This window comes from Ochotona curzoniae, unplaced genomic scaffold (assembly GCF_017591425.1).
Source record: "Ochotona curzoniae isolate NIBS_2020 unplaced genomic scaffold, NIBS_Ocur_1.0 scaffold_4683, whole genome shotgun sequence".
Taxonomy (NCBI): domain Eukaryota; kingdom Metazoa; phylum Chordata; class Mammalia; order Lagomorpha; family Ochotonidae; genus Ochotona; species Ochotona curzoniae.
The window spans coordinates 21,532,923-21,555,483 of record NW_024467121.1 but is presented as its reverse complement, the minus strand read 5'-3'; the positions used below and the strand labels follow the sequence as shown (position 1 = coordinate 21,555,483).

At 39.6% G+C, this 22,561-nt stretch overlaps 1 protein-coding gene across 2 annotated transcripts in view; it reads right to left on the bottom strand.

Moving 5' to 3' along the window:
- Positions 1 to 22,561, bottom strand: part of SMYD3 (SET and MYND domain containing 3) — a 585,373-nt gene that overhangs the window by 451,115 nt on the left and 111,697 nt on the right. For both annotated transcript variants that reach the window (XM_040968185.1, XM_040968186.1), the window contains exons 3-5: positions 12,873 to 12,980; positions 11,723 to 11,780; positions 9,283 to 9,419 (exon numbers count right to left, since the gene is read on the bottom strand). In XM_040968185.1, the coding sequence (XP_040824119.1) occupies positions 9,283 to 9,419; positions 11,723 to 11,780; positions 12,873 to 12,980 (303 nt within the window). The remainder of the gene's footprint in view (positions 1 to 9,282; positions 9,420 to 11,722; positions 11,781 to 12,872; positions 12,981 to 22,561) is intronic.

The following is a 22,561-nucleotide window of genomic DNA, read 5'->3' as shown; positions in this document are numbered from 1 at the left end:
AACCTCAGATGTCCACCCTCAGAGTATTACTGTTTCCACCCATGACAACATGCAACAGAACAATTTAATCATAGGGTTTTATCACTACTAATAATACACCTCTAAAGCAAATTAGTTTTTCTCATATATGAAAGGTCCTTCTCACCTTCTCACCACTAACAGAAATATCCAAACCATAAAGTAAAATCTGAATGCAATAGTTCAGATTCTAAGGGAACAAAATCAATACTCAAATAAAAACTCCACATTTGAGTTACATGCATAAAGCTAAAATACTGCCAGTAGTAAAATCTATGTTATATTTTAAGGTAAAGTAACAAAACACAGCATCTTTAGAGTCAAAAGACAAAAAAAACCAAAAAACTAAGAATGATAGAATTCAGTGTATAAAGAATATATTTTGTTATGATATTGTCTCTTTCTTTTTTTTTAAAGATTTATTTTATTTTTATTGGAAAGGCGGATATACAGAGAGGAGAGACAGAGAGGAAGATCCTCGGTCCGATGATTCACTCCCCAAGTGAGCGCAGCAGCCAATGCTATGCCAGTCCGAAGCCAGGAGCCTCTTCCGGGCCTCCCACACGGGTGCAGGGTCCCAAAGCTTTGGGCTTACTTTGGGCCATCCTGGACTGCTTTCCCAGGCCACAGGCAGGGAGCTGGAAGGGAAGCGGGCCGCTGGGATTAGAACCAGCGCCCACTTGGGATCCCGGTTGTGCAAGGCGAGGACCTTAACCACTGCGCCATTGCGCCAGGCCCGATATTGTTTCTTTATTAAAATAATTATATCTATTATATTACTGATTTAAAATATTTTTAAACTTCTAGAATTAACTTACCTTGGAGAAAAACTATAAATTCAAAAATAAGTATTATGTAATACTCTGCTTACAGATCTAACTGGCAATGTAAAATTATAAATCTAAGCACTTGTTAGAAATTGAAAAAATATTTCCTACCTTTTTTATTAAAGAATTTACTGACAACAAAACTTATTTCTTACTATGTGCAAAAGAAATTTTGCATAACAAAGGATAATTCAAAATTCTAAAATCACAGCCCACCGGCCAAATCTGGCCAGCCACCTGCTAAGCTAAAATGTCTTCTTACATTTTTAAATGGTGCAAGGAGATGTAAAAAGAAGAATGAGGATATACAAAAATTATACAAAAAAATCTGCATCTTTCTCCATAAACTTTCACGGACATGCAGCCAAGATTGTTCACTTGCATATTGTCCATGGGGGCATTGGGCTACCACAGCTAAAACAATATTATGTGACATGAAGCACATTAGTTAGCTTGATTCGGTAATTCCACAAAGTAAATACATTTAAAACCTAGTTGCATGTGATAATTATGTGTAACTTTTATAAATTTAAATCATCATTTTTTTAAGCTGCTACAGAGACAATAAGCAACGCTCATGCCACAAATCACTATGACATAATTATAACTTACTTATATATCCTGGCCTGCAAAACCTAAATATTTACAATATGAGTTTTTACAGAAAAAGCTTACAGAACCCTGAAATAATGAACATAATGATTCTTCATACAAATTTTAGATGATGGCAGCCTCTTAAATTTACTGAATTTCTTGACTTCTGGCATAATATTGAAGGTTTCTTTGTGTATAGTCAGGTACATTTACAACATACAGACTTGTAACATACATATTATTGTGTTTTTTATTTTCATTGGAAAGGCAGATTTACAGAGAGAGGATAAGGTAGAAAAATTTTCCATCTACTGGTTAACTCCCCAAATGACTGCAAAGGCTGGAGCTGAGCCAGTCTGAAGCCAGGAATCAGGAACTTCTTCTGGGTTTCCCACATGAGTACATGGTCGCAAGGAATTGAGCCATCCTCTACACCTGTCACAGGCCATACGCAGAAAACTAAAAGGAAAGTGGAACAGCCGGGACACGAACTGGCACCCATATGGGATATTGGTTCTTAGAGATGGAGGACTGACCGGTTGAACCATTATGGTGAACCCTATATGTTTATGTATTATTTATTCACAAGACAGAGTGACAGAGACAGATGTTTCATTACCTGGTTCACTCACTCCTCAAATGCCCACAGCAGCAAGAGTTGGGACAGGAGAAAAGAACCAATTGTTTAGGGAAAATGCCAGCATCACAAGCAGTGGTTTTACTTACTGAGCCAGAGCACTGGCCTTACATATAATTTTTTTAAACATTTTTAAAATGTCTTTAAAAACTTTCCTCCTCAAGCTGAAACGCTCTGTAATTTATGTATTCCTTCACTCAATCAACATTTAAACACTTACCTAACACCATGAAGGTTGCTAGGGATCCAAAACTGAATGGGTGCAATTCCTGGCTCACGCTCTAGCAGGAAAAAGTATTGCAGAAGAGAATTTCCAATAAAGTAAGGGTACCAGGAAAAGCAGCGGAAAATGGCCCAAGTACTTGGTCCCCAGCCACTTTTCTGAGCAACCTGGATGGAGTTTCAGGTTCCTGGCTTACGCCTAGCCAAGCCTCACTGTTGTGGCCATTTGGGAAGGGAAGTGAACCAGTGGATGGAAGATCTTTAGCTGTCTACCTCTAACTCTGTCTTTCAAGTAAATAAATAAATCTTCAGAAAATAATCATCAGAAATCTTCAGAAAATAAATAAATCTTTTTGCAAAATTGGCAACACAAGGAGGGGCTGAGGGTGGGTTCCCAGCCCAGCTCCTTCGTCCGGGCAGGGGTGGGACAGGCACAGCCACCCTAGGCCCCCACTTCTAGGGAACCCCATAGGATAAACACAGCGGCCAAGGAGCAAACAGAACCCGAGGAGCTAAGGGAGGGCAGGGCTGACTGGGAGCGCAGGGTCCTCTGCGCCGGCACCCCTGCCCGGGGCTCAGAAGCTTTTCTGTCTGGGCCAGGAGGCCAGGGCTGGGGAGCTCAGCCCCGTCCCTCCAGCCCCGACAGCCAGAGATGGACAGCTCCTCTGACAGGGCTGTTTTCTTAGAAGTCCTTATCTCTTGGGGGGGGGGGTCAGGACCATGTGGGGAGTGTGGGCTCGTGCCCTTGAGGGAACAAGAGCTCCCCAATGACCTGGGGCCTCAGGCCCAGAGCCTCCGGTGTCCCTTCCCACCACACTTGGCCCTCACACCTGGGGCAAAATAAATAAATCTTCAGAAAATAATCATCTGTCTATATTATTGATAAATAAAACCACACACTCAGACAAGGCAACAAAACTTGGCAACCATGTTTGGTTATCAATACTTTTTTTTAACCAAAGCATTAATCCTTACAGAAGCAGATAAACAATTACAGATATTTAAGCAAATGCTGATTAAGAACTTGTGTCCATGTGAGAGACCTGGACTGAGTTTCAAGCTTCTGGCTTCAGCCTGGTCCAGCCTTGATCACTGCAGCCATCAGAGGAGTAAACCAGTACATGAAAGACTTTCTCTCTAACTCTGCCTTTCAAATAAATAAGTAAATTTTTTATTGTAAATAATCGAAAAGAAGAAGTTATTATCTTCCTCAGATTCAGAAGTTAGCCAGCATCAGGTCTGTAACTATGACAAATACACCCTCATAGCTACTTACACATAAATGAAGAAACTTGAATGACTAAAAGGAACATGATAAGTAAATATCATTAATAGAAATTTTAAAAATTACTTGCTTTATCTTGAAAAGGCAAGTGTCCTACAACTATCACTTTATTGAAGGTGGAAGAACATGTGGGTAATTATTGCCACTGAATGTACTTATATACCCAATCTGTTACAATAAAGAAAAAAACATAAATCATAAGTGCAACACCATTTTGTAATTAGAAACCCAAGATCTGTGCGTTGTTAAGGATCTTGGCTGCTAGCCTGTTTTACTTAAAAGCAGAAGAGAAGTATAATCTCAGGAAACTAACTCTTCCAGCAGCTGTTTTGAGCAGACCAGAGAGATGTCCCTGCAGCAGTTACTGCCAAACATAAAGATACACGCACCGGCTGCTGGAGGTTAGCAACCCTGGTGTGTCTGCTCGCTCTTGGTACTAAATATTTAATGACATACTTTTCTTTAATGGAACTCAGGCACAACTGATCAGTTACTGGGATCATTTAGTAATGCAGTCAAAGTTATCATACTGCCATTTCACATCAACTTTGTAATTAGATAATCCATCACTTTATTATTTCAAAATATTGCTTTTTTTTTTTACTACTTTATGGCATGCTACAGTAGTAAAATACTACTGAACTCATCAACAACAAGGTTCTAAATCTTGGTCCTACATGAACTCGAAAGTCTCAAGTGGCCAACACACACATCCCTGACACTTCAAAACAATAGAGATAATACTTTCTCACAAATTAAACTACCAGCAACACTGAAACAGGAGAATATTTGTATACCGAGAAAAACCGCATAGCTAATAATTGAAAATTCAAGATTGAAAATGGAATGCATCACAATCAATTCCACTCCTGCTTTTCACAGAGGTACACTGTCAGAAAATAAAAAGAAGCAAAATAGAGTTATTAAGTACATTTTTTCTTGCATGGTTATTTATACTCCTTTTTAAAGGTTTATTTTATTTTTATTACAAAGTCAGATATACAGAGAGGAGGAGAGACAGAGAGGGAGATCTTCCATTTGATGATTTACTCCCCAGTGGCCACAACTGCAGGAGCTGCCAATCCGAAGCCAGGAGCCTCTTCCGGGTCTCCCTCGTGGGTGCAGGGTCCCAAGGCTTTGGGCCGTCCTACACTGCTTTCCCAGGCCACAAGCAGGGAGCTGGATAGGAAGTGGGACCACCAGAATTAGAACGAGCACCCATATGGGATCCCGGTGCATTCAGGTTGAGGATTTTAGGCACTAGGCTAACATGCTGGGCCCGGTTGTTTCTATTCTTAATTAAAATTAGGAGGCTAGGGCAGTTTATTTGCTAACACTTCAGATATAAAGGTAGACATCAGTCAAGTGCAAATATATAATCCTGAATATATTAAATATTCATTATCATATTCTTTTCCTTTACTTTTCACATAGCTCAAAGTATTCAATCCATGCATCTTTGGAATTGGCAATATTCTTGCTTTAAGGCATTCTCCATTGCATCTCCAATAAAAAAATAACTTCTCTCATAAAAACCATTTACTCAGCATGAGAGCCAATTTAAAATTAAAATATCATACTACAGAAACTACTTTTTAAAACATTCATCTTGGGCCCAGTGCAATAGCACAGTGGTTAAAGCCTTGAACGTGCCAGGATCCCATATGGGCACCGGTTAAATTACAAAAGCAAACAGTACTGGAAACACTAACAGTGACCTATGTTATGTGGTCAGGAAGGTCGTACTTTTTCCTTGGTAGTTCTAATCTAACATCTGTTTTTGAAATATTCTGTGTAACTAGTCCATTCTCTATTTGTTCCTGACATCACATTTCTGATCAATCTGCCAAATTAATTTTTGGAGTATAATTTTTAAGTACAGGAAAAAAAAGTTAAATATACTTGCTCAGAACCATCTGCAAGAATACCCCCACCAAAAAACAAAAACAAAAAAAATCTTTTCTTTGCACAGAAACAGCCTCTGTCCGTTCAGTTGAGAATAAGTTCAAGCTATCGATAACCACTTTCAGTAACTGCCAATGCATACCCTAAGAGATGAAACAGAGTATGTCATTTCATTGCTGTAACATGAAAACTAATTCAATTCCATCATGTTAAGATGTGTGTGTGAGAAATATTTCATTCATCATAGGAAGTCTGCTGTTAACATTTCCTGCATGAAATCCCAAGAAACTACTTGAAATCACACAGTTGCTATGAATGCAGGCTCTACTATGTGATTTCTGTGCACAATTACTGTGGGGGGAAGCCAAGACAGTTATTATGGGAGAGACACTATTTCCTCTTTGTAAAATTTCTTTTCAACACAACAGGTAATTCTCAGCATCTCAAGAGACACCAGCACAGGTACCACTGTGCGCAGCCATGTGAAACTCCTGCTTACAATCAGTCACAGCCTGCCTGCACTCCTGGCTGTGTGACAGCACAGGGGGACAAAAAACACAGTCAGTTCTGTGTGAATCCAAATAAGCTGGGACATGGAGGCAACTGTATTCGAGATCAGTAATGCTGTCACTCTTCTCACCGTCTTGTAGCTAATCTCCCCTTAAAGTATGAAGTAGATAACATGATTCCCACCTGTACATGGGGAACTGATATTGAAATTATTTCATTTACTTGCTAAGAGAAAAAGACTTAATCATCACAGTATTCCGCCTCCCATTTAAATCTGTCCTCTTAGTAACTGATTTTCTCGCGTTTTAAAGGTCATATGATTAGTAACAGACATTTCTTAGACTTGTACCAACATGTAGAAAGAGCCGCAGTAGTTGTCATACCAAGATTAAGTTCATCCCAAAAGCCAAACAGAAATTTTGTTTGAAGATAGCATTAGAAGGAATAAAAGCAAGCAATGAGGAGAAAAGGGCTTGTAGAGATGGAAACAAACATCCTAAACAATCTGACAAGATCCAACAGAGAGAGGCTTTTCATGAGCACACAAATACTCAGCTCTCCCGTGCTCTCACTAACCGACATCACCAGCATATCCAGCCACTTTGACCACTTTTGTGACTGTCAACAGTAAACATCATCTTCATTCTCACATAACTCCAAGGAATATACAATCTATAAGTTAAAAAAAAAAAATCAGCCAGCATGGTGGTACAGTGCATTAAGCTGACACTTGCCAAAATCAGTTTCCTATATCTGAGCACCATTTGAATCCCAGCTGCTGTGTTTCCTATCCAGCTTCCTGCTAAGGTGCCTAGGAAAGCAGCAGACTAAGGCCAAAGTACTTGTACCCCTGCAGCCCATGTGGAAAATGCAGAGGGAGTTGGGGACTACTTGCTTCACGTGGCCTAGTCACAGCCACTGCAGCCACATGGGGAAGCCGACTACCCATTGATTCACTCCTCAAATGGCCACAGTGGTCTCCTGCATGGGTAACCTTGGGGTCTACAGAGCAAAAATCCAAAAGTTAGTCTTCTGGACTCAGGAAGGCGGGTCAATATAGAACTATGCTTGACCGGTAGTTTGTACACACAGAAGCAGTCAGTATAGGGAGTATTTAATGCGGTGCCCAATTCTTCATTGTGCTTAATTCCATCTCAATGAACTTGGGAGAGATGCAGTAGTCTGGGACAAAATTCTATGCTAGGTGTTCTCTACCAACTTCCACTTCTGATGTGGTCTGCATCATCACTGATTTGCAAAAATATGAGCCCAGCAGTCCATCCCTAAGATTTACAGGATCCCAACTAACTGAACTGCATAATTTTATTCCAAGTAAGAGGAGGGGAGGTAGAAAAGAAAACAATGTCTCAAAGGTAAATATATAAGAAAAATAACTATTAAACCATAAAATATCAATAAAAATATTTAAAATCAACACAAAAGCCACAGATTAATGTTATCTTCCTCTGACTAGTACATAATATGTTAAAGCAAAATTAACATATCTGAATCAAAATATGTCAAAGGTGTGTATGTTCTACTTCCACAGTAAGAACAAATACAAACTGGTGGCGGGCAGGGAGCATACAATTTGTCTATTTAATCATGGTGACAGAATCTTCTTCCTATATAATATGAAGAGAACTTCATTGTAAGATATATGATATTAAGGTTATTTTAAAAGAAACAAAACAAATAAGATGGCAATTCAGAAAGTATTTAAACATATTTTGATGAATGTAAATAACTTCAATAATTAGCACACACACATTTTCTGACAATAGAAAAAAATGTCATAGCATAGCCATGGAGTCAACCCTAGACAGGAAGTAACTGACATCATAACTTTTATCTCTCAGCGGGTCTGAGTTTTTATGTTATCTAATATCAAAAGAGCCTGTGTACATTGTACACATGGTATTACCATAGGCAATAATCTTCAGAAGCATATGAAATTATCAGCACTCTATTTTGAAATCAAATTTAAACAATAAGGTAAATCAGAATATAATGCTAAGATGTTGTTCTTAAGGAAATCACAAGGAAATTAAAGAGAGATATATTTGAGTAAATGTAGTATCTACTAAACCAATCACATCTAAATTCTTAGAAAATAAGTGGTTAAATGATAGTTCAAAATATCACAAGATAAATAACACCATTAGATGTGTGCATACAAATTTCAAATAAGTAGGCATGCTTTTGTGGTGCAAGGGAACACAGCAGCTGCCAATAATGATGGGATGCAGCAGCATCCCACGTAGGTGCCAGTTTCAATGCCAGTTGTTTCACTTTCATGAAGCTGCCTGTTAACATACCTGGGAAAGCAGCACAATGAGGCCTAAAATCTGGGTTCCCGTACTCATGTGAGAAAACCTAGATGGAATCACAGGCTCTTGGCTACTACAACCTGGCCCAGCCCCAATCATAGAGGCCACTTGGGGAGTGAACCAAGAATCTGGAAGGTCTCTTTCTTTTTCTCCCTTCTCAGTAACTCAGGTTTTCAAATAAATAAAGCTTTTTATTATCAAGTAAATAGAAACCATCTTCATGTGTAAATTTTCATTCACTATTTAGATGTGATCAATATTCACACAAAGCAAAACACACACCATACAATAAGCCAGGTAGAGCAGCTGCAGGCAAGAAGAGCCGTGTATCTGCCATGGTGTCCCTACCCCAGGATGGACATCTAGAACTGATCACTGAACCTTCCAACCTGAGTCAAGACACACCATTGTCACAGTGAACACTTACGTTATCCAGAATCAACAGATCACAAAATACCAGAGAAAACACATTATCTATCTCTAACATAGAGTCTGGTGACTTGAAATATTTAAAGAGTACCACAAACAACCTTTTTAAAATAAAAAAATGGTTATGCTTACATATATAGAATTCACTTCATTAGAAATGAACTTCCATAAATTTTTCACTTCAAGGACAGGTTCCACACTGACACTACCACACTAAAACCTTGTGAATGTGACAGCAAACTCAAGTTCATCAGTAAGAAGCAACAGAATATACTCTCTTCTTTTGAGAAAGTTCCAAGCACGCTCTGAGAGTTGATGATGAATACAACTCAGGTAATAAGAACACAGTGATAAAATATGAAAAAAAAAAACACACATTTTTCAAAATACATAATACATTCTCTCATTAAGATAGCACAGTAAGAATCTTGGTTGCCCATCAAAATTCTAGGCTTTTTTGCAACAAACAACAAAGTAAGAAGCAATAGATTGGTTTATGCATTAGCAAAGAGACTCAACACTTACTTTTGCAAAGGCTTCAAAAACGTCAAAGGAAGGTGGCAGCTGAGAGGCATCCTGTATTTCTTCTCTCATGAAATGATGAAATGTCATTGCAAGTTGCCTGAGGCCCTCTTTCTTATCTTCAGTCAGTTTGTTAATATCTTTTTACAACAGAAAAGAAAAAACACCAAGTGAACTTTCAATGGATAATTTTCAGGTGCTCAAAGCTGGTTGTTAAACCAGATATCTCCTGCAGTATATTTCATTCTAAGACAGAGCAAATACATAGCATTTCACTTTTTTACTACAAATCTTTTTTCTTTAAATTACAAAAAAATAATTTTTATTGGAAAGGCAGATTTACAGAGAGAAGGAAACACAGAGAAAAAGATCTTCTGTCCACTGGTTCACTCCCCAAGTAGCTGCCACATCTGGAACAGAACTGATCTGAAGCTAGAGGTCAGGAGCCAGGAGCCTCTTGCTGGTCATGCACATGGGTTCAGGGTCCCAAGGCTTTGTGCCGTCCTCTTCTGCTTTCCCAGGTCACAGGCAGGGAGCTGGATGAGAAGTGGAGCAGCCAGGACAGGAACCTAGCATCCATATGGGATCTCAACATGTGCAAGGCAAAGATTTTAGCCACTAGGCTACCACATGTGGCCCTTTTAATTATAAATTTTAATATAAACATTATCCACTAAATTCTTCCAAACTCTATTTATAGTGTAAGATAAAACACATATCAAAAAATTAAATGTGCTAAGAAATGAAAAGAATCCTAATCAACAAGCTTCTGTGTCCCCAAATTTTTTTACAACATCTGGCCTTCAGGAACAAGCATCACAAGTGCTTAGGTCAGTGAATTTAGCTTTCTATGAAACAATTTATAAAAAGTTCATAAAAAACTGAGAAACAGCATAATCTCAAAGGCAAAAAGAAAATTAGAGCAAAAAAGTTCGGATAAAATTAAAATCACTAAGATTCTCCTATAGAAAGCATATCAGGCAGAAAACACGGATCAACCAAAGAAATCTCAAGCTAATTCTATGTTGAGATGCAAGACAAGGTGCTACTTCAAACCAAACTGAAGTAACCTGAAAACACCACCTTGAAAAGCAGTTTATAAAGCAGACTAATAAAAAGGGTTTGAAGGCAAAGAATGCGCAATTCAATTAACATTTGAGAGCATTTCACTTAAGGAAATATGACTGACAGTTCTAGGAAAAGCAAATGGTAACAGTAAAGCTCACGGTGAGAGCTGTTAATTCCCTAGCACTAATATCACAAGAAAAAACATGATCAATGCGTTCTCTAATAAAACATGAAAAGATAGATCAAGTTGACTATAGCATAACTGCTGCTCCTGTCAGGTCTATTTATTTCCTTTAAATTACTTGTTAAAGTAATTAATCCACGGATTTCTTAAATAATAATTTATTTCCATTGGCACTTAGGATATCATAACCATAAATCTGTTCCAGCTCATCTTGTTTTCCTGTCTCTATCCACAAAAATTACACTGCATGTGCATTTACTGTGTGCACTCCGGCTAGTTTTGCATTGAAGCCCTTTACAACCTAAGTGAAAGTGATCTGTGCCAATACAAAAGCAGAAGTTACATATTAGCTTTACATCTAGACATGACAGTCTTTGCAGCATCCCAACAGCTGTGCTACCACCATGGCAGTATTCAAGAACAAGGCTCAGGAGGTTCTCAGAGTCTAAACTGCATGTAATTCTGCATTTTCCTCTTTCATTAAAGGAGCAGTAATCCTCAAAGTTCCCTGGAAAACCCAAGTTCACAACATCATTCTTCTCTAATGCAGAAAATAAAGCAGAAGGGGAAACAAAATGGAAAGAATAAAAGAGAGAAGAAAAAAAACACAAGAAGAGCCCAGTACAGTAGCCTAGTGGCTAAATCTTCGCCTTGCCTCCAACAGGGTATACCATATGCTGTCTCAGGTGCTCCACTTATAATCCAGCTCTCTGTCCGTGGCCTGGGAAAGCAGCAGAGGATGACCTGGGCTATTGGGATCCTGCACCCACATGGGATATCCAGAAGAGGCTCCTGGCTCCTGGTTTCAGAATAGCTCAGCTCCGGCCACTGCCACCACTTGGGGAGTGAACCAGCAGACAGGAAGATCTTTCGCCCTGTATCTCCTTCTTTCTGTAAATCTGCCTTTCCAATAAAAACAAAAATAATAATAAATCTTTAAAGAAAAAAAAAAGAAAAAGTAGTTTGTCACCTGGAATAATGGTTACAAATCTCTGCCTAACCTGGCCTTCTTTATGGTGTTTCACAAACTAAATGGCTGAAATTACCCTGAAATAAATTAAACCAGTGTGTTGGCTGTATACCAAAACAAAAGGCTGTGTTAGGATTGTCACACATAAAAACAAAGGTAAAGTTCACGGCTCAATAAGCAAATCATGAGAATTCCTTGTTAAGATACTGACAGTTACTTACTCGACTCCAGGTCATAAAATGTGTAAAGTTTCTCTGATTCCGAGGGTGTTTCCTCCATCTGTGAATGACAGGGAAAACACCAAAATAAATTTCAAGTGGTCTTATATGTGAACTAATATAGCTGAGTGCTTTACAAACTTAAATAAAACTTTACTTAAAAGAATATTTCCCATATATTCTTTCTGCTCACCATTGTATTGTTACAGAGAAATTAGCTAGTCTGGGACAAGTTTAAAATACAGTCCAATGTGTACCTTCACCTACCAGGTTAATCTTCTAATGTAAAACTATTGCATTTTTTCATATTTGTATCTTCCTCCAGCCCTTTATAAAATCGCACACTGAGAGAAGGTGGTTGGCATAGCAGGTAAGTAATTCATTCCTTGGGATGCCTTGCTCCCCTAGCAGAGTGCCATTTCAAGTCCTAGCTACTCCACGTTGATCAAGGATTCCTTGGAGACAGTAGATGATGGTTCAAGTACTTCTCTTGAACTGTCTCTAGGTGTTGCAGGGATTTGAAAAAAGAACTATCAGGGATGGAATCATTCTCTCATTCTCTCTCTCTTTGTGTGTGTGTGTGTCTGTCTGTCTGTCTGCCCTTCAAGTATAAATCAAAATATATATTTTTGAAAATAAGCAAGTAAAAAAATTTAGAATGGCCCTCAAAAAAGTCAATGAATAGCAGCAAAAATGAGAGCTGGAGCCAGCAGTAATTTGAAAAAGACACTCGAGTCTAGCCAAAGGATTTTTTAAAAACTCTATTAACTGTTTTTGGCACTATATAAAACAGAGCAGAGGAAACATTTTCAGTGAATCCTGACTACAGGGGGGAAAAAAAACATAAGGACTCTTCCATTTAATATGTTATCATCCAAAGAACATTCGATTTAAGGAGGCAATCAAAAAGGATATACATGTACCATGCATTAGTTAACAGCTGAAAAGTTAGAAAAGCAATGGAACAGATGTTACGAACAACGTATATTGTAAATATGGGAACCAGAACTCCATCCCCAGATCACAGCGCCTCCAAAGAGCAGCTGTGTACTTATTCGCCACCACCACCTCCACGAGTAGTAAGAAACAACATGCAAATGCAAATGCTTTTGTAAAATTAAAACCCAAGCAACTTCACAAGTTTGATACTCACAAGTTTGACAACTACTCTGCCAAGAAGCCGGACAGAGTCAGGAGGGTATCTGGGTTTGCAGCTTTTAAGGCATTTACATTCACGCTTATGGTCTGGCCAAGCCTTTTTCTGTCAAGACAAGAGTAAGAAAATGATACCAAACATAAAATTTAAATTTCCTTTACTCTGCTTTTGAACACTGACTCATCAACATAAATTTCAACAGCCTAAACACTACTACAAAACAGAAAATGAAATCCATATTCCAACTCTGTAAATGATCAAGAATTCAGTTTTTGCCAAGTGTGCCAGTACCAGGTGCAGACATTGAGTTTTTTTTTTTTTTAAGATTTATTTTATTTTTATTGGAAAGGCAGATATACAGAGAGGAGAGACAGAGAGGAAGATGTTCCATCGATGCTACGCCGATCCGAAGCCAGGAGCCTCTTCCGGGTCTCCCATGCGAGTGCAGGGTCCCAAAGCCTTGGGCCGTCCTACACTGCTTTCCCAGGCCACAAGCAGGGAGCTGGATGGGAAGTGGGGCTGCCGGGATTAGAACTGGCGCCCATATGGGATCCCAGGTGTGCAGGACGAGGACCTTAACCACTGCGCCATCGCGCCGAGCCCAGCAGACAATAAGTTTTAACTGTTTGACTTTGCCTCATGGTTATGACCTGACTGGTGGAATCCAAATAAAGCCATTTGGTCTATTTAATAATGTGTAGTCTTAAATATCAGAATGCAGTGATAAATACTCATTTAATATAATAAGAAAAAAACCATTCCAAACTAGGAAATAAAACACATGGTTCAGGAAAGTCAAAACAGTTAAGTTAACCTCCAAGTTTCTGTATTTTCATGTGAAATACAAAAATATGATCAAAGCTAATTCTCCCGAAAAAAATTTTAAATGTTTTCGTTTTTAAAGGCAACAGAGAAATGATTTTTAGCTAGAATCACAAATGTTCAATTTACTTAAAGCTGTTTGCATGTGTACCTATTACCAGACTTAACTATAATAGTGACTCTTTCCAATCTGAAAAGTGTATGTTTTAGATGATAAATTATATGTTCGTTTAATTCACAAGCATAGCAATGTGTTGGTGTGGCTGAACGGACCAGTAAGCTAATTGCAAATCAAGAGAAGAATGGACTAAATGGAAGGTCACTGCCATACTTCGCCCTGGAATGAGAAATGTCAGGGTACCTTTCACATGGGCTCACTTCCAAATAGAAAATCCAGAGCATCTAATAGTTTGCCCTGGTGAATAGAATATAAATACAGCAACGTTCTATTCTGAGAGTTGAAAGTCCCAGTATTAAGAACATGACAGCCGTGTTTATTCTCATTTCAGAATCTGTGCATCTGCATCCTGGCTTCATGGCCTATAAAATTCTCCTACGAGGATGCCTCATTTCCACCTGCAACGCAAACATGCAGCAATACAATCAAAAATTTTGTAAGAGATGCAGTTATTTTACAACTGTGGCTCACATCCAAGTTCAAACTAGCATTTATCTCAGCAATACTGCTCATGTCAAGTTATTAAGTCACTATCTGTTGCTTCCTACTAATGCAAATCTGGAGTCATTGCTTACAATGGGTACATCACTTCTTCCATCACATATGCTCATGTCTGCCTCACTTCTACTATGGCAATCCTCTGCACCTGCTGCCGCTAATATTTTTAAAATTTTATACTTCACTCTCTTCTGCATAAGACCGAGCTATTACAAAGCAAAGATGTACATGAAATGAATTATAAAAATAAAAGCAGAAATGTTGAAATTATGGTAAGAAAAAACTTCAAGTCCTCAACCTTTTCTTGGCATTCCATGGTGTGATAACCATGAAGCTACACAATTCAAAGAGTACTTAATTTGACTTTCAAAATAATCTGAAGAAAAAGATAACCTTAAAGACAAAAAAAGTAGGGTTCAGTAGCTGAAATCTAGCTACTAACAGACCTAAACATGAAAGAAGAAAATAATAACCCTTACTATGCTATATATGAAGAGCTACATAGCTACCGTGGTTGCATGTTAGATTTATTTGCGTTACCCAACATACAAGATAGAAATCACACACACATGAACTTACAGAATCCTCACCCAAGAGCAAACAGACAGCTTTATCAAATACTAAATCACAGGGTGAAATAATTCCAAGAAAGCTGATCAACATACTGGACAATATCTTTAAGAAAAGTTTGTATCTATTTTTGCAATTGGAATTACCAATTTATACAGATATGCTAATGTACTCACTTGAAAAAATGATGCTTGTATTAAAAGAAAATTCAGTGAAAGAACATGTTTCTATTGTTGAGGGGACTAATCTTGGACCAGCAATGAGCGATTATCAATGAATGCAAGAGGCTTTAAAAATACATGGATCCACCACAATTAAGTTTGAAAACCAGAATGTAATAAAGACTGCTTAGAAATTCAAAACACATGTAGCTTGCTTTAAAGTTTTCAAAAGTTATGCATTAAAAAATCATATAAATTATTTAACATGGTTTCCCATGATTGTTACAGTGCCAGCCTTTGGGAAGTTAATTGGTATTCACTGAGTCAGATATCACTACAAATTTTCATTCTTTCATCTGGTCTCCTTTGAGAGCAGGCTACATAGACAAATTCATGGTAATTTGCACTAATAGGAAAGAACGTGGATAATTTCTATTACTGTTTGAAAAGAGAAGTATGCTTGGAGGAAAGCATTTTCATTTCATTAAGAAAGTTGAAAAATCGATACACACTCTTAGTGGACAGGCCTGCGGGCAGAAATGAACTATATAGTGCCAATGGGTCTCTGAGAAAGCACCTTTGGGTGTCTTCAAAACCCTGATTAAATATCCTGCTTCACAAAGACCTCATTCAGAAAAGTGAGGAGGAAAGGCTTTGAGAAAAAGGTCAAAGGGCACATTTTAATCAATGCCTGGCTCATCTGCTAGAGATAGTTCCATTTCTTTTGGTTAAAGCCTCCAGATTTTAGCAGTCCTGACTCCTGACAAGTATCTCCCAGATAAAGAGCCAAAATGATCATTTAGATGATACTAATTGAGATTAAACACCTGCATTTTGGAGAATTCCAGTCAAAAATCACTTCAGATCGTTAATAAAAAATTTAATAGTGTCTCAACTGCTTTCAGCAAAAGATTTTCACTCTGTTCATCAAAAAGTCAAGTGAATCATTTAGGTATAAATATAGAAAACAATCATACCATTGAAAACCTATCTATAATGTAACACCAGATTGAAGCCTACTCCATTTTTGAGGCATATTAACATACTTAAATTTATGCACTACAGTGTGATATTTAAATGCATGTAATGCAATATAAAATGATCAAATCAGAAAATGGCATAATTTTCGAACATTTATCATTTCTTTGTACTGGAAACATTTAAAATATTTTTGTTTTAGCCATTCTGAAACACACCATGAACTGTTGCTAATTACAGCCACCGCACGGTGCTGAGGGAAACCAGAGTTTATTTCTCCTAATTATTTTCACTCTTTTACCAATCTGTCTCTCCTTCCCCTTTCCCTTTCAGCCTCTAAATGCTGCTTTCTTCTTTGTACTTGTGTGACTTTATTCTTTTCTTTACACTTTTATAATATGAACTGACTTGGTGCCCACATATGAGTAAGAACATGTGGCACTTGTCTTTCTGTGCATGCTAATTTCACTGTCCAGAATACCTACTAGGCTCATTCATGTTGGTATTAATGAAAGAATGTCATTCTTTTTAACCATTTCTTACCAAGTTTCCCTGGTGATCTACCTGGCTGCTAAAACACCTCAGATCTACAGCTGAGTGCCTAGGTTCAAGTTCAGCTCCAGTTTCTTGCTGCTGTACATCCTTAGAAGTAGCAGTGATGGCTCAAATGTTGGACCCTGTCAACCGTGTGGAACATGTGGTTCCCAGAGTAAGCCTGTTTCACCTGCCTTGACCACTGCCAGAGTAGGTGGAATAAACCAGCATACTGCAGACCCACTCTCCACCGTCTTTCAAATGAATGAGTATAAATTAAAGAATAAATAAATAAAACATAAAATATTCATCAGATATTCTTGTTGTAAAGGAAATAAGTTGAGAAATCATTAAGCTCGTGAAATAAGTTAGTCCGAAAATGATAAACACTGTATGTTCTCCCTGATATAAGGCAACCTTCACGCAGAATGCAAAATAAATTGATGCATAGGTAAATAGATATATACATATATTCTCATAGATGGACTGTATAATAATGGAGACTACCATACCAGGAAGTGAAGATACACTGCAACATGCATCTCTACTCTCAAATAAAAGGAGACTCCTAATGAAACTGTTACATATACCTTCACAGTTTGATACCAGACTTTTATCATTGCCTGTACCTACAATGCCATGAAACCCTTAAATAGCCGAATGTTAAATTTGTAACTGTTACTAAAGGACTATACAATAGTAATGAGATAGGGGGAAGTGAGAAGGGAAGATATTTCTATATCTACCAAATTGAGTAATAGAAAATAATAACAATGAAAAAACATGAAAAAAACGAAAGATCTCTAATACAGCCTCTCATTGGTAAAGTGTTATACTCTTATGAGATCCACTTCAAGCAAATATATGAATATGTTCATAAGGACTTGAAAACCACCCACTTATGCTAGCTATCAATGAAATACATTAATAGTAATTTTCCTTAGATTTTTCAATATTAAACTAATGTAAAATACATAAAGATTTTTTTGATTCAATAATTAACTATTATGTGAAACATCACATTTTTCCTGACTTGTTCATTCACAAACACTCTCAGAGATTTTCCAACAGCAAAATTTAGAAAAGCTGAATTACCATGCAACTTGCAGGAAAGAAAAGAGAACCCAGTTTTCCGTTCAACTCCAGATTGTTTGACAGCAAATAAATAATACCTCTTAGTTATGCCTCAAAAGTATTCCAATATTGAACTACATGTTGTCAGATGCATGCAGATCTGAAATCCGGAAAAACAAAGCTGGAAGGCTAAGCACACTCATTAACAGTTACAGCTGAGTGACACATATTTATTAAAATCTTGCATAAAATCTCCTAGAGAACTGTATAGATTTAGTGACAGCCATTAGGCATACAGACATTAGGGTTATCACTTTAAAAGTTTGCTTATTTATTTTTTTAAGATTTTTTTTTATTGGAAAGACAGATATACATATACAGAGAGGAGGAGAGACAGAGAGAAAGATCTTCCATTTGCTGATTCACCCCTCAAGTACTCGCAACAGCCGGAACTAAACCGATATGAAGCCAGGGCCAGGAGCCTTTTCCGGATCTCCCACATAGGTGCAGGGTCCAAAGGCTTTGGGTCATCCTCAAAGGCTTTCCCAGGCCACAGGTAGGGAGCTAGATGTAAGGTGGACCTACCAGGATTCAAACTGGCATTCATATGGGATCCAGGCGGTACTGAGAGTCCTGTGTGGTAGCCTAGTGGCTGAAGTCCTCATCTTGTAGGCCCAGGGTCACATACAGGTGCCAATTTGCATCCCGGATGTCCCACGTTCCATCCAACTCCCTGCTTGTGGCCTAGGAGGGAGGAGTAAGGACAGCCTGGGTCATTTGGACCCTACACCCATGTGGGAGACCCCAAAGGGGCTCCTGGCATCTGGCTTTGAATCAGCTCAGCTCCACCCACTGCTGCCACTTGTGGAGTGAACCAGCAGATGGAGGACCTTTCTCTATGTATCTCCTCTCTGTGGATCTGACATTCCAATCAGAAGACAGACGGATCTTTAAAAAGGTATATATATTGAATGCAAAATCAAATGAAGAGCAACAACACTTTCTCAATAGCCTTAATCAAATCAGATAAAGTCAAATACAAAGAAGGTGTGTAGCAGGAAGATGGTCTTAAGATATGAAACTACCAGAAGAAATAGAATTATCACTTCTAGTAAAAATCACAAATATACGGGGTGACACAAAGGCACACAGTAGCTTAAGCCTCCACCAGCACTGCCAGCATCCCATAGGGGCTGCAGTCCTAGCTAATCCACTTCTGATCCAGCTCCCTGTATATGGCCTTGGAAAGTAGTGAAGGATGGCTGAGTCCTTGGATTCCTGCACCCTGTGGGAGACGAGGCAGAAAGTTATTAGCTCCTGGCTTCAGATCAGCTCAACTCTGACCATTGCACTCTCTCGCACTCTTTCTCTCTGTTTCTCTCTCCTCACTTTGTAAATCTGCCTTTCAAATAAAAATAAAATAAAACTTTTTAAAATTCAGAATTTCAGACTCCCATGAAGCATTAGTAATATTAGTCATCAATCATCTTGTACAGGGTTTATCAAATGATGGCCCAGTAGTCAAACCCATCCTGCCACTTTCACTGCATATTTATATTAGGATACAGTTGTCCATTTCATACTACAAGAGCATGACTAAATAGTCATTACAGAAATCATATGGTCCACAAAGGCTTTATGTTTACTTTATGTGCCTTTACAGGAAAGGTTTACTAACCTCAGAACAAGTGACAGAACCTAACAGAATTGATTGACTTAATCACTGTGTTTTAGCTGTGGAGCAAAACAAATCATTCACTTCAATGGATTTTAAACCTTATTTGGAAAATACTTCTACTCTGTGTTACTTTAAAAATTAATGGTTCAGCCTTGAGGCTGGGGTGAAAGGAGCCTCCTGCAGCTGGATGCTGCAGGGGGTGCCCCAGCCAGGCCGGACCCAATGCTGGGACTTAGGCCATTGTAACTGCTGCCAAGTGGTGACCAAGTCCTAGGCTTTGGGCCTATTTGGTGCCAGGCTCTGCTTGCTGGCCACCCAGCGGCAAGCTCTAGGGTTTTTACGGTATATAATTGCTGCCTAGGGACATTCATGGATAAGCCCAGGTTTAAGTGTAGGTAAGGGATGAATCCTGGGTGATTCCCAGGGACGGGGTCACAGAACTTTCTGGCAAGTGTGGGGACTGAGACCTAGTGATTTAGAGGGGAGAGTCCACAACACCTATTTTGGCCAAAATGATTCTCCAGCCCACATGGGAATCCTGAGATAGGTTATTAGCATAGAGCATCACTGACTGCCATACATCAGTCCACACGAAAGCTATGGCTGTGTGGCAGGGCTGGGTACCAGGACCTGACTGAGTAGTGGAACAGGGGATGGGTCACACTTGGCAGAATCAAGACACTGGCACGTGAGAGAACCAGGTCCGAATGTAGATTCTGTGGGGAGTGCGGGGGCTGCCGTGGGGGCTGCATTCTGGTCTGGATATGGCTGCAATCTCCCTTGGGCACAAATGTGGACTGGGACTGGACACACCGAGCTGGACTAGACTCCAACACCATCTAGTACTCTGGAGAACCTGGGTAGATGTAGGACGGACTAGGCTGGGTCTCTGCCCCTACTGAGCCAGGTCTCTACCCCTACTGAGCCAGGTGTCTGGGTGTGGACAAGCCTTGACTAGGCTGAAACATCCAACAGTAAGAACCAGAATGGATTGAAGGCCAGCAACGAAAAGCCACTGTTCCTGCCAGGACAGGAGGTAGACTAAGTGGGGCTGGCCCGTGGACCCACCAGTATGCGCAAGATCTGGCATTGGAAAAGGTTATGATGGAGGAGCTTGGGCAACTCCTGTCGCAGGAGTCACTCCTGCAGGTGAGCACAAGAACCAGGATAGGGAGCAACCCAGACCAAGCCAGAGAAAGGTACCAAGCGGCATACATTTGGCATAGGTCAGGGGCAGACCAGACTGAACCAGTTCACATCACCTGCTGGCGAATCCAAGCACCAGAATAGAGTACGGCTCAGGCCAGGTTCAGTTGCAACACATACCAGTGCACATTATGGAAAGCCAAGGTGAGGTGAACCATACCAGATGTGACTGCAGCACCCAAACTGCACGCGTGAGAACCAGGGAGGGAGGGGGGAAAGCCGGCAGGGAGAATGTGGGCTTCCCTACCGGACAGCTACTCCCACTGGCATGGCAGATGAGGTCATGTACACTGGGAGAGCATGAGTTGCAATGGGAGCAGACCAAGCAAGGCAAGGCTACAACACCTGTGGGCCTCATGTGAGCCAGATCAGGGAAAAACTAGGCTTGGCAGACTATTTTGACTGGTGTTAGCATAAATTAGAGTGGGTGAGGGTTGGTTGGGCTTTGTCACAGCATCACTGGCAGAGGCTGGCACTGGTGGCTAATCTGTTGACTTAAACTACAGAACCACCTGCAGAGTGCATAATCCGGCAGTGGCCTAGTAGGGAAAGAGTGGGCACCTCCCTCTTGGGTTACCACTCCCACTGGAGAGCATGAAAACCAGGACGGAGCAGGGGAGGCTAGACAGAAAGGCAACTCCCAGTATGTGTGTGGACTGAATAGTAGAGCTGGTTGGGCTGAACTGGGCTTCAATGCCCATTGATATGTATGAGAGCTAAATGGAAAGTAAGACAGACTGAACAAGTCTGTGGTACATAATGGCAAGCATGGGAACCAAGGTCGGGGGCAGGCCTGGTAGGGGTTATGGGGAGTCACCCTGACTAGGCTGCAGCTCCCACTGGTTTGTGGAAGGGCTGAGTATGAAGTGGGCAGGATCAGGTTGGACAACAACAACCATTGGTTCGCATGGAAGACAGGACTGGAAACAGAACTGACCCAGCAAATGCAACCACCAATATATGCATAAGTTTATTGGGTCAACAGACTGTGCCGGACCCTGTTGTGGCAAGCACACACAAGAATCAGGTTTGGCATTAACTCAGACACACTTTGAAAGACGTAAGATATGCCAGTCCTCTCCAAAAATTCCCTAGTACTTCGAAGGTCTCTATTCACTGTAGATTAGCTTTCTCTCACCTAGAGCAGCATCACTACTTCACTTCCGGCTTTATTCTCTCAGTATAGTGTTTCTGAGATTGTTTCATGCTACTCTGTGTATCAGTAGTTTGTTCCCATCAGTGGCTGAGTTATAATTACTACAAGGTGTGCTAATTATCCATTTACCTGTGAACTGCCACTTCAGTTATGAAATACTGAACACCAATTAACAAGACTCTTTCTGGAGACATCATTTTCATGCATGATGTGTCATGTATGTTACAGCAAACACTAACAGCAGAATTACTGGGCTCACTTGGTAAGTGAACCTTCAACATGATTACAAACCATTGCCCTTTCTGCCTCTGCTGCTAGGCACATATGGAAAAGCTTGTGGTGAGAACACCAGCAAAAAGAAAAGAGCCAAATAAAAACAATATGCAAAACAATAAGGACCCAGGCTCATCCCCAAATTGGAGTTAAGCCCCAAACCACAGATTCACGAAACTTAAAGAACACCTAACTGAGTAAAAGCCCGAAAACCCTAACCTAATGTAGGCATATAATTTTCTTTATATATCTTCTCAAAATATTTAATTTTTACATTTATTTATTTATTTTATTATTCCATGGTACAATTCCATAGGCTCCAAGGTTTCCCTTCTCCCCTCCACAAATCCCTGACCTCCCAATATTTTCCCCCATGTAATTACAACAGTATAGTCCTTCACAATCAGTCATAAATCCATCATTCCGCTATTTAAGTGTATCCTAACATTGTAGGCATGGACAAAGGACAATGACAGAGTCTAGCATCCTATTGTCAAGATACATTCACTAGTTTTATTTAGAGTCCATCTTTTCTCTGCAAACGGACATGCACTCTGC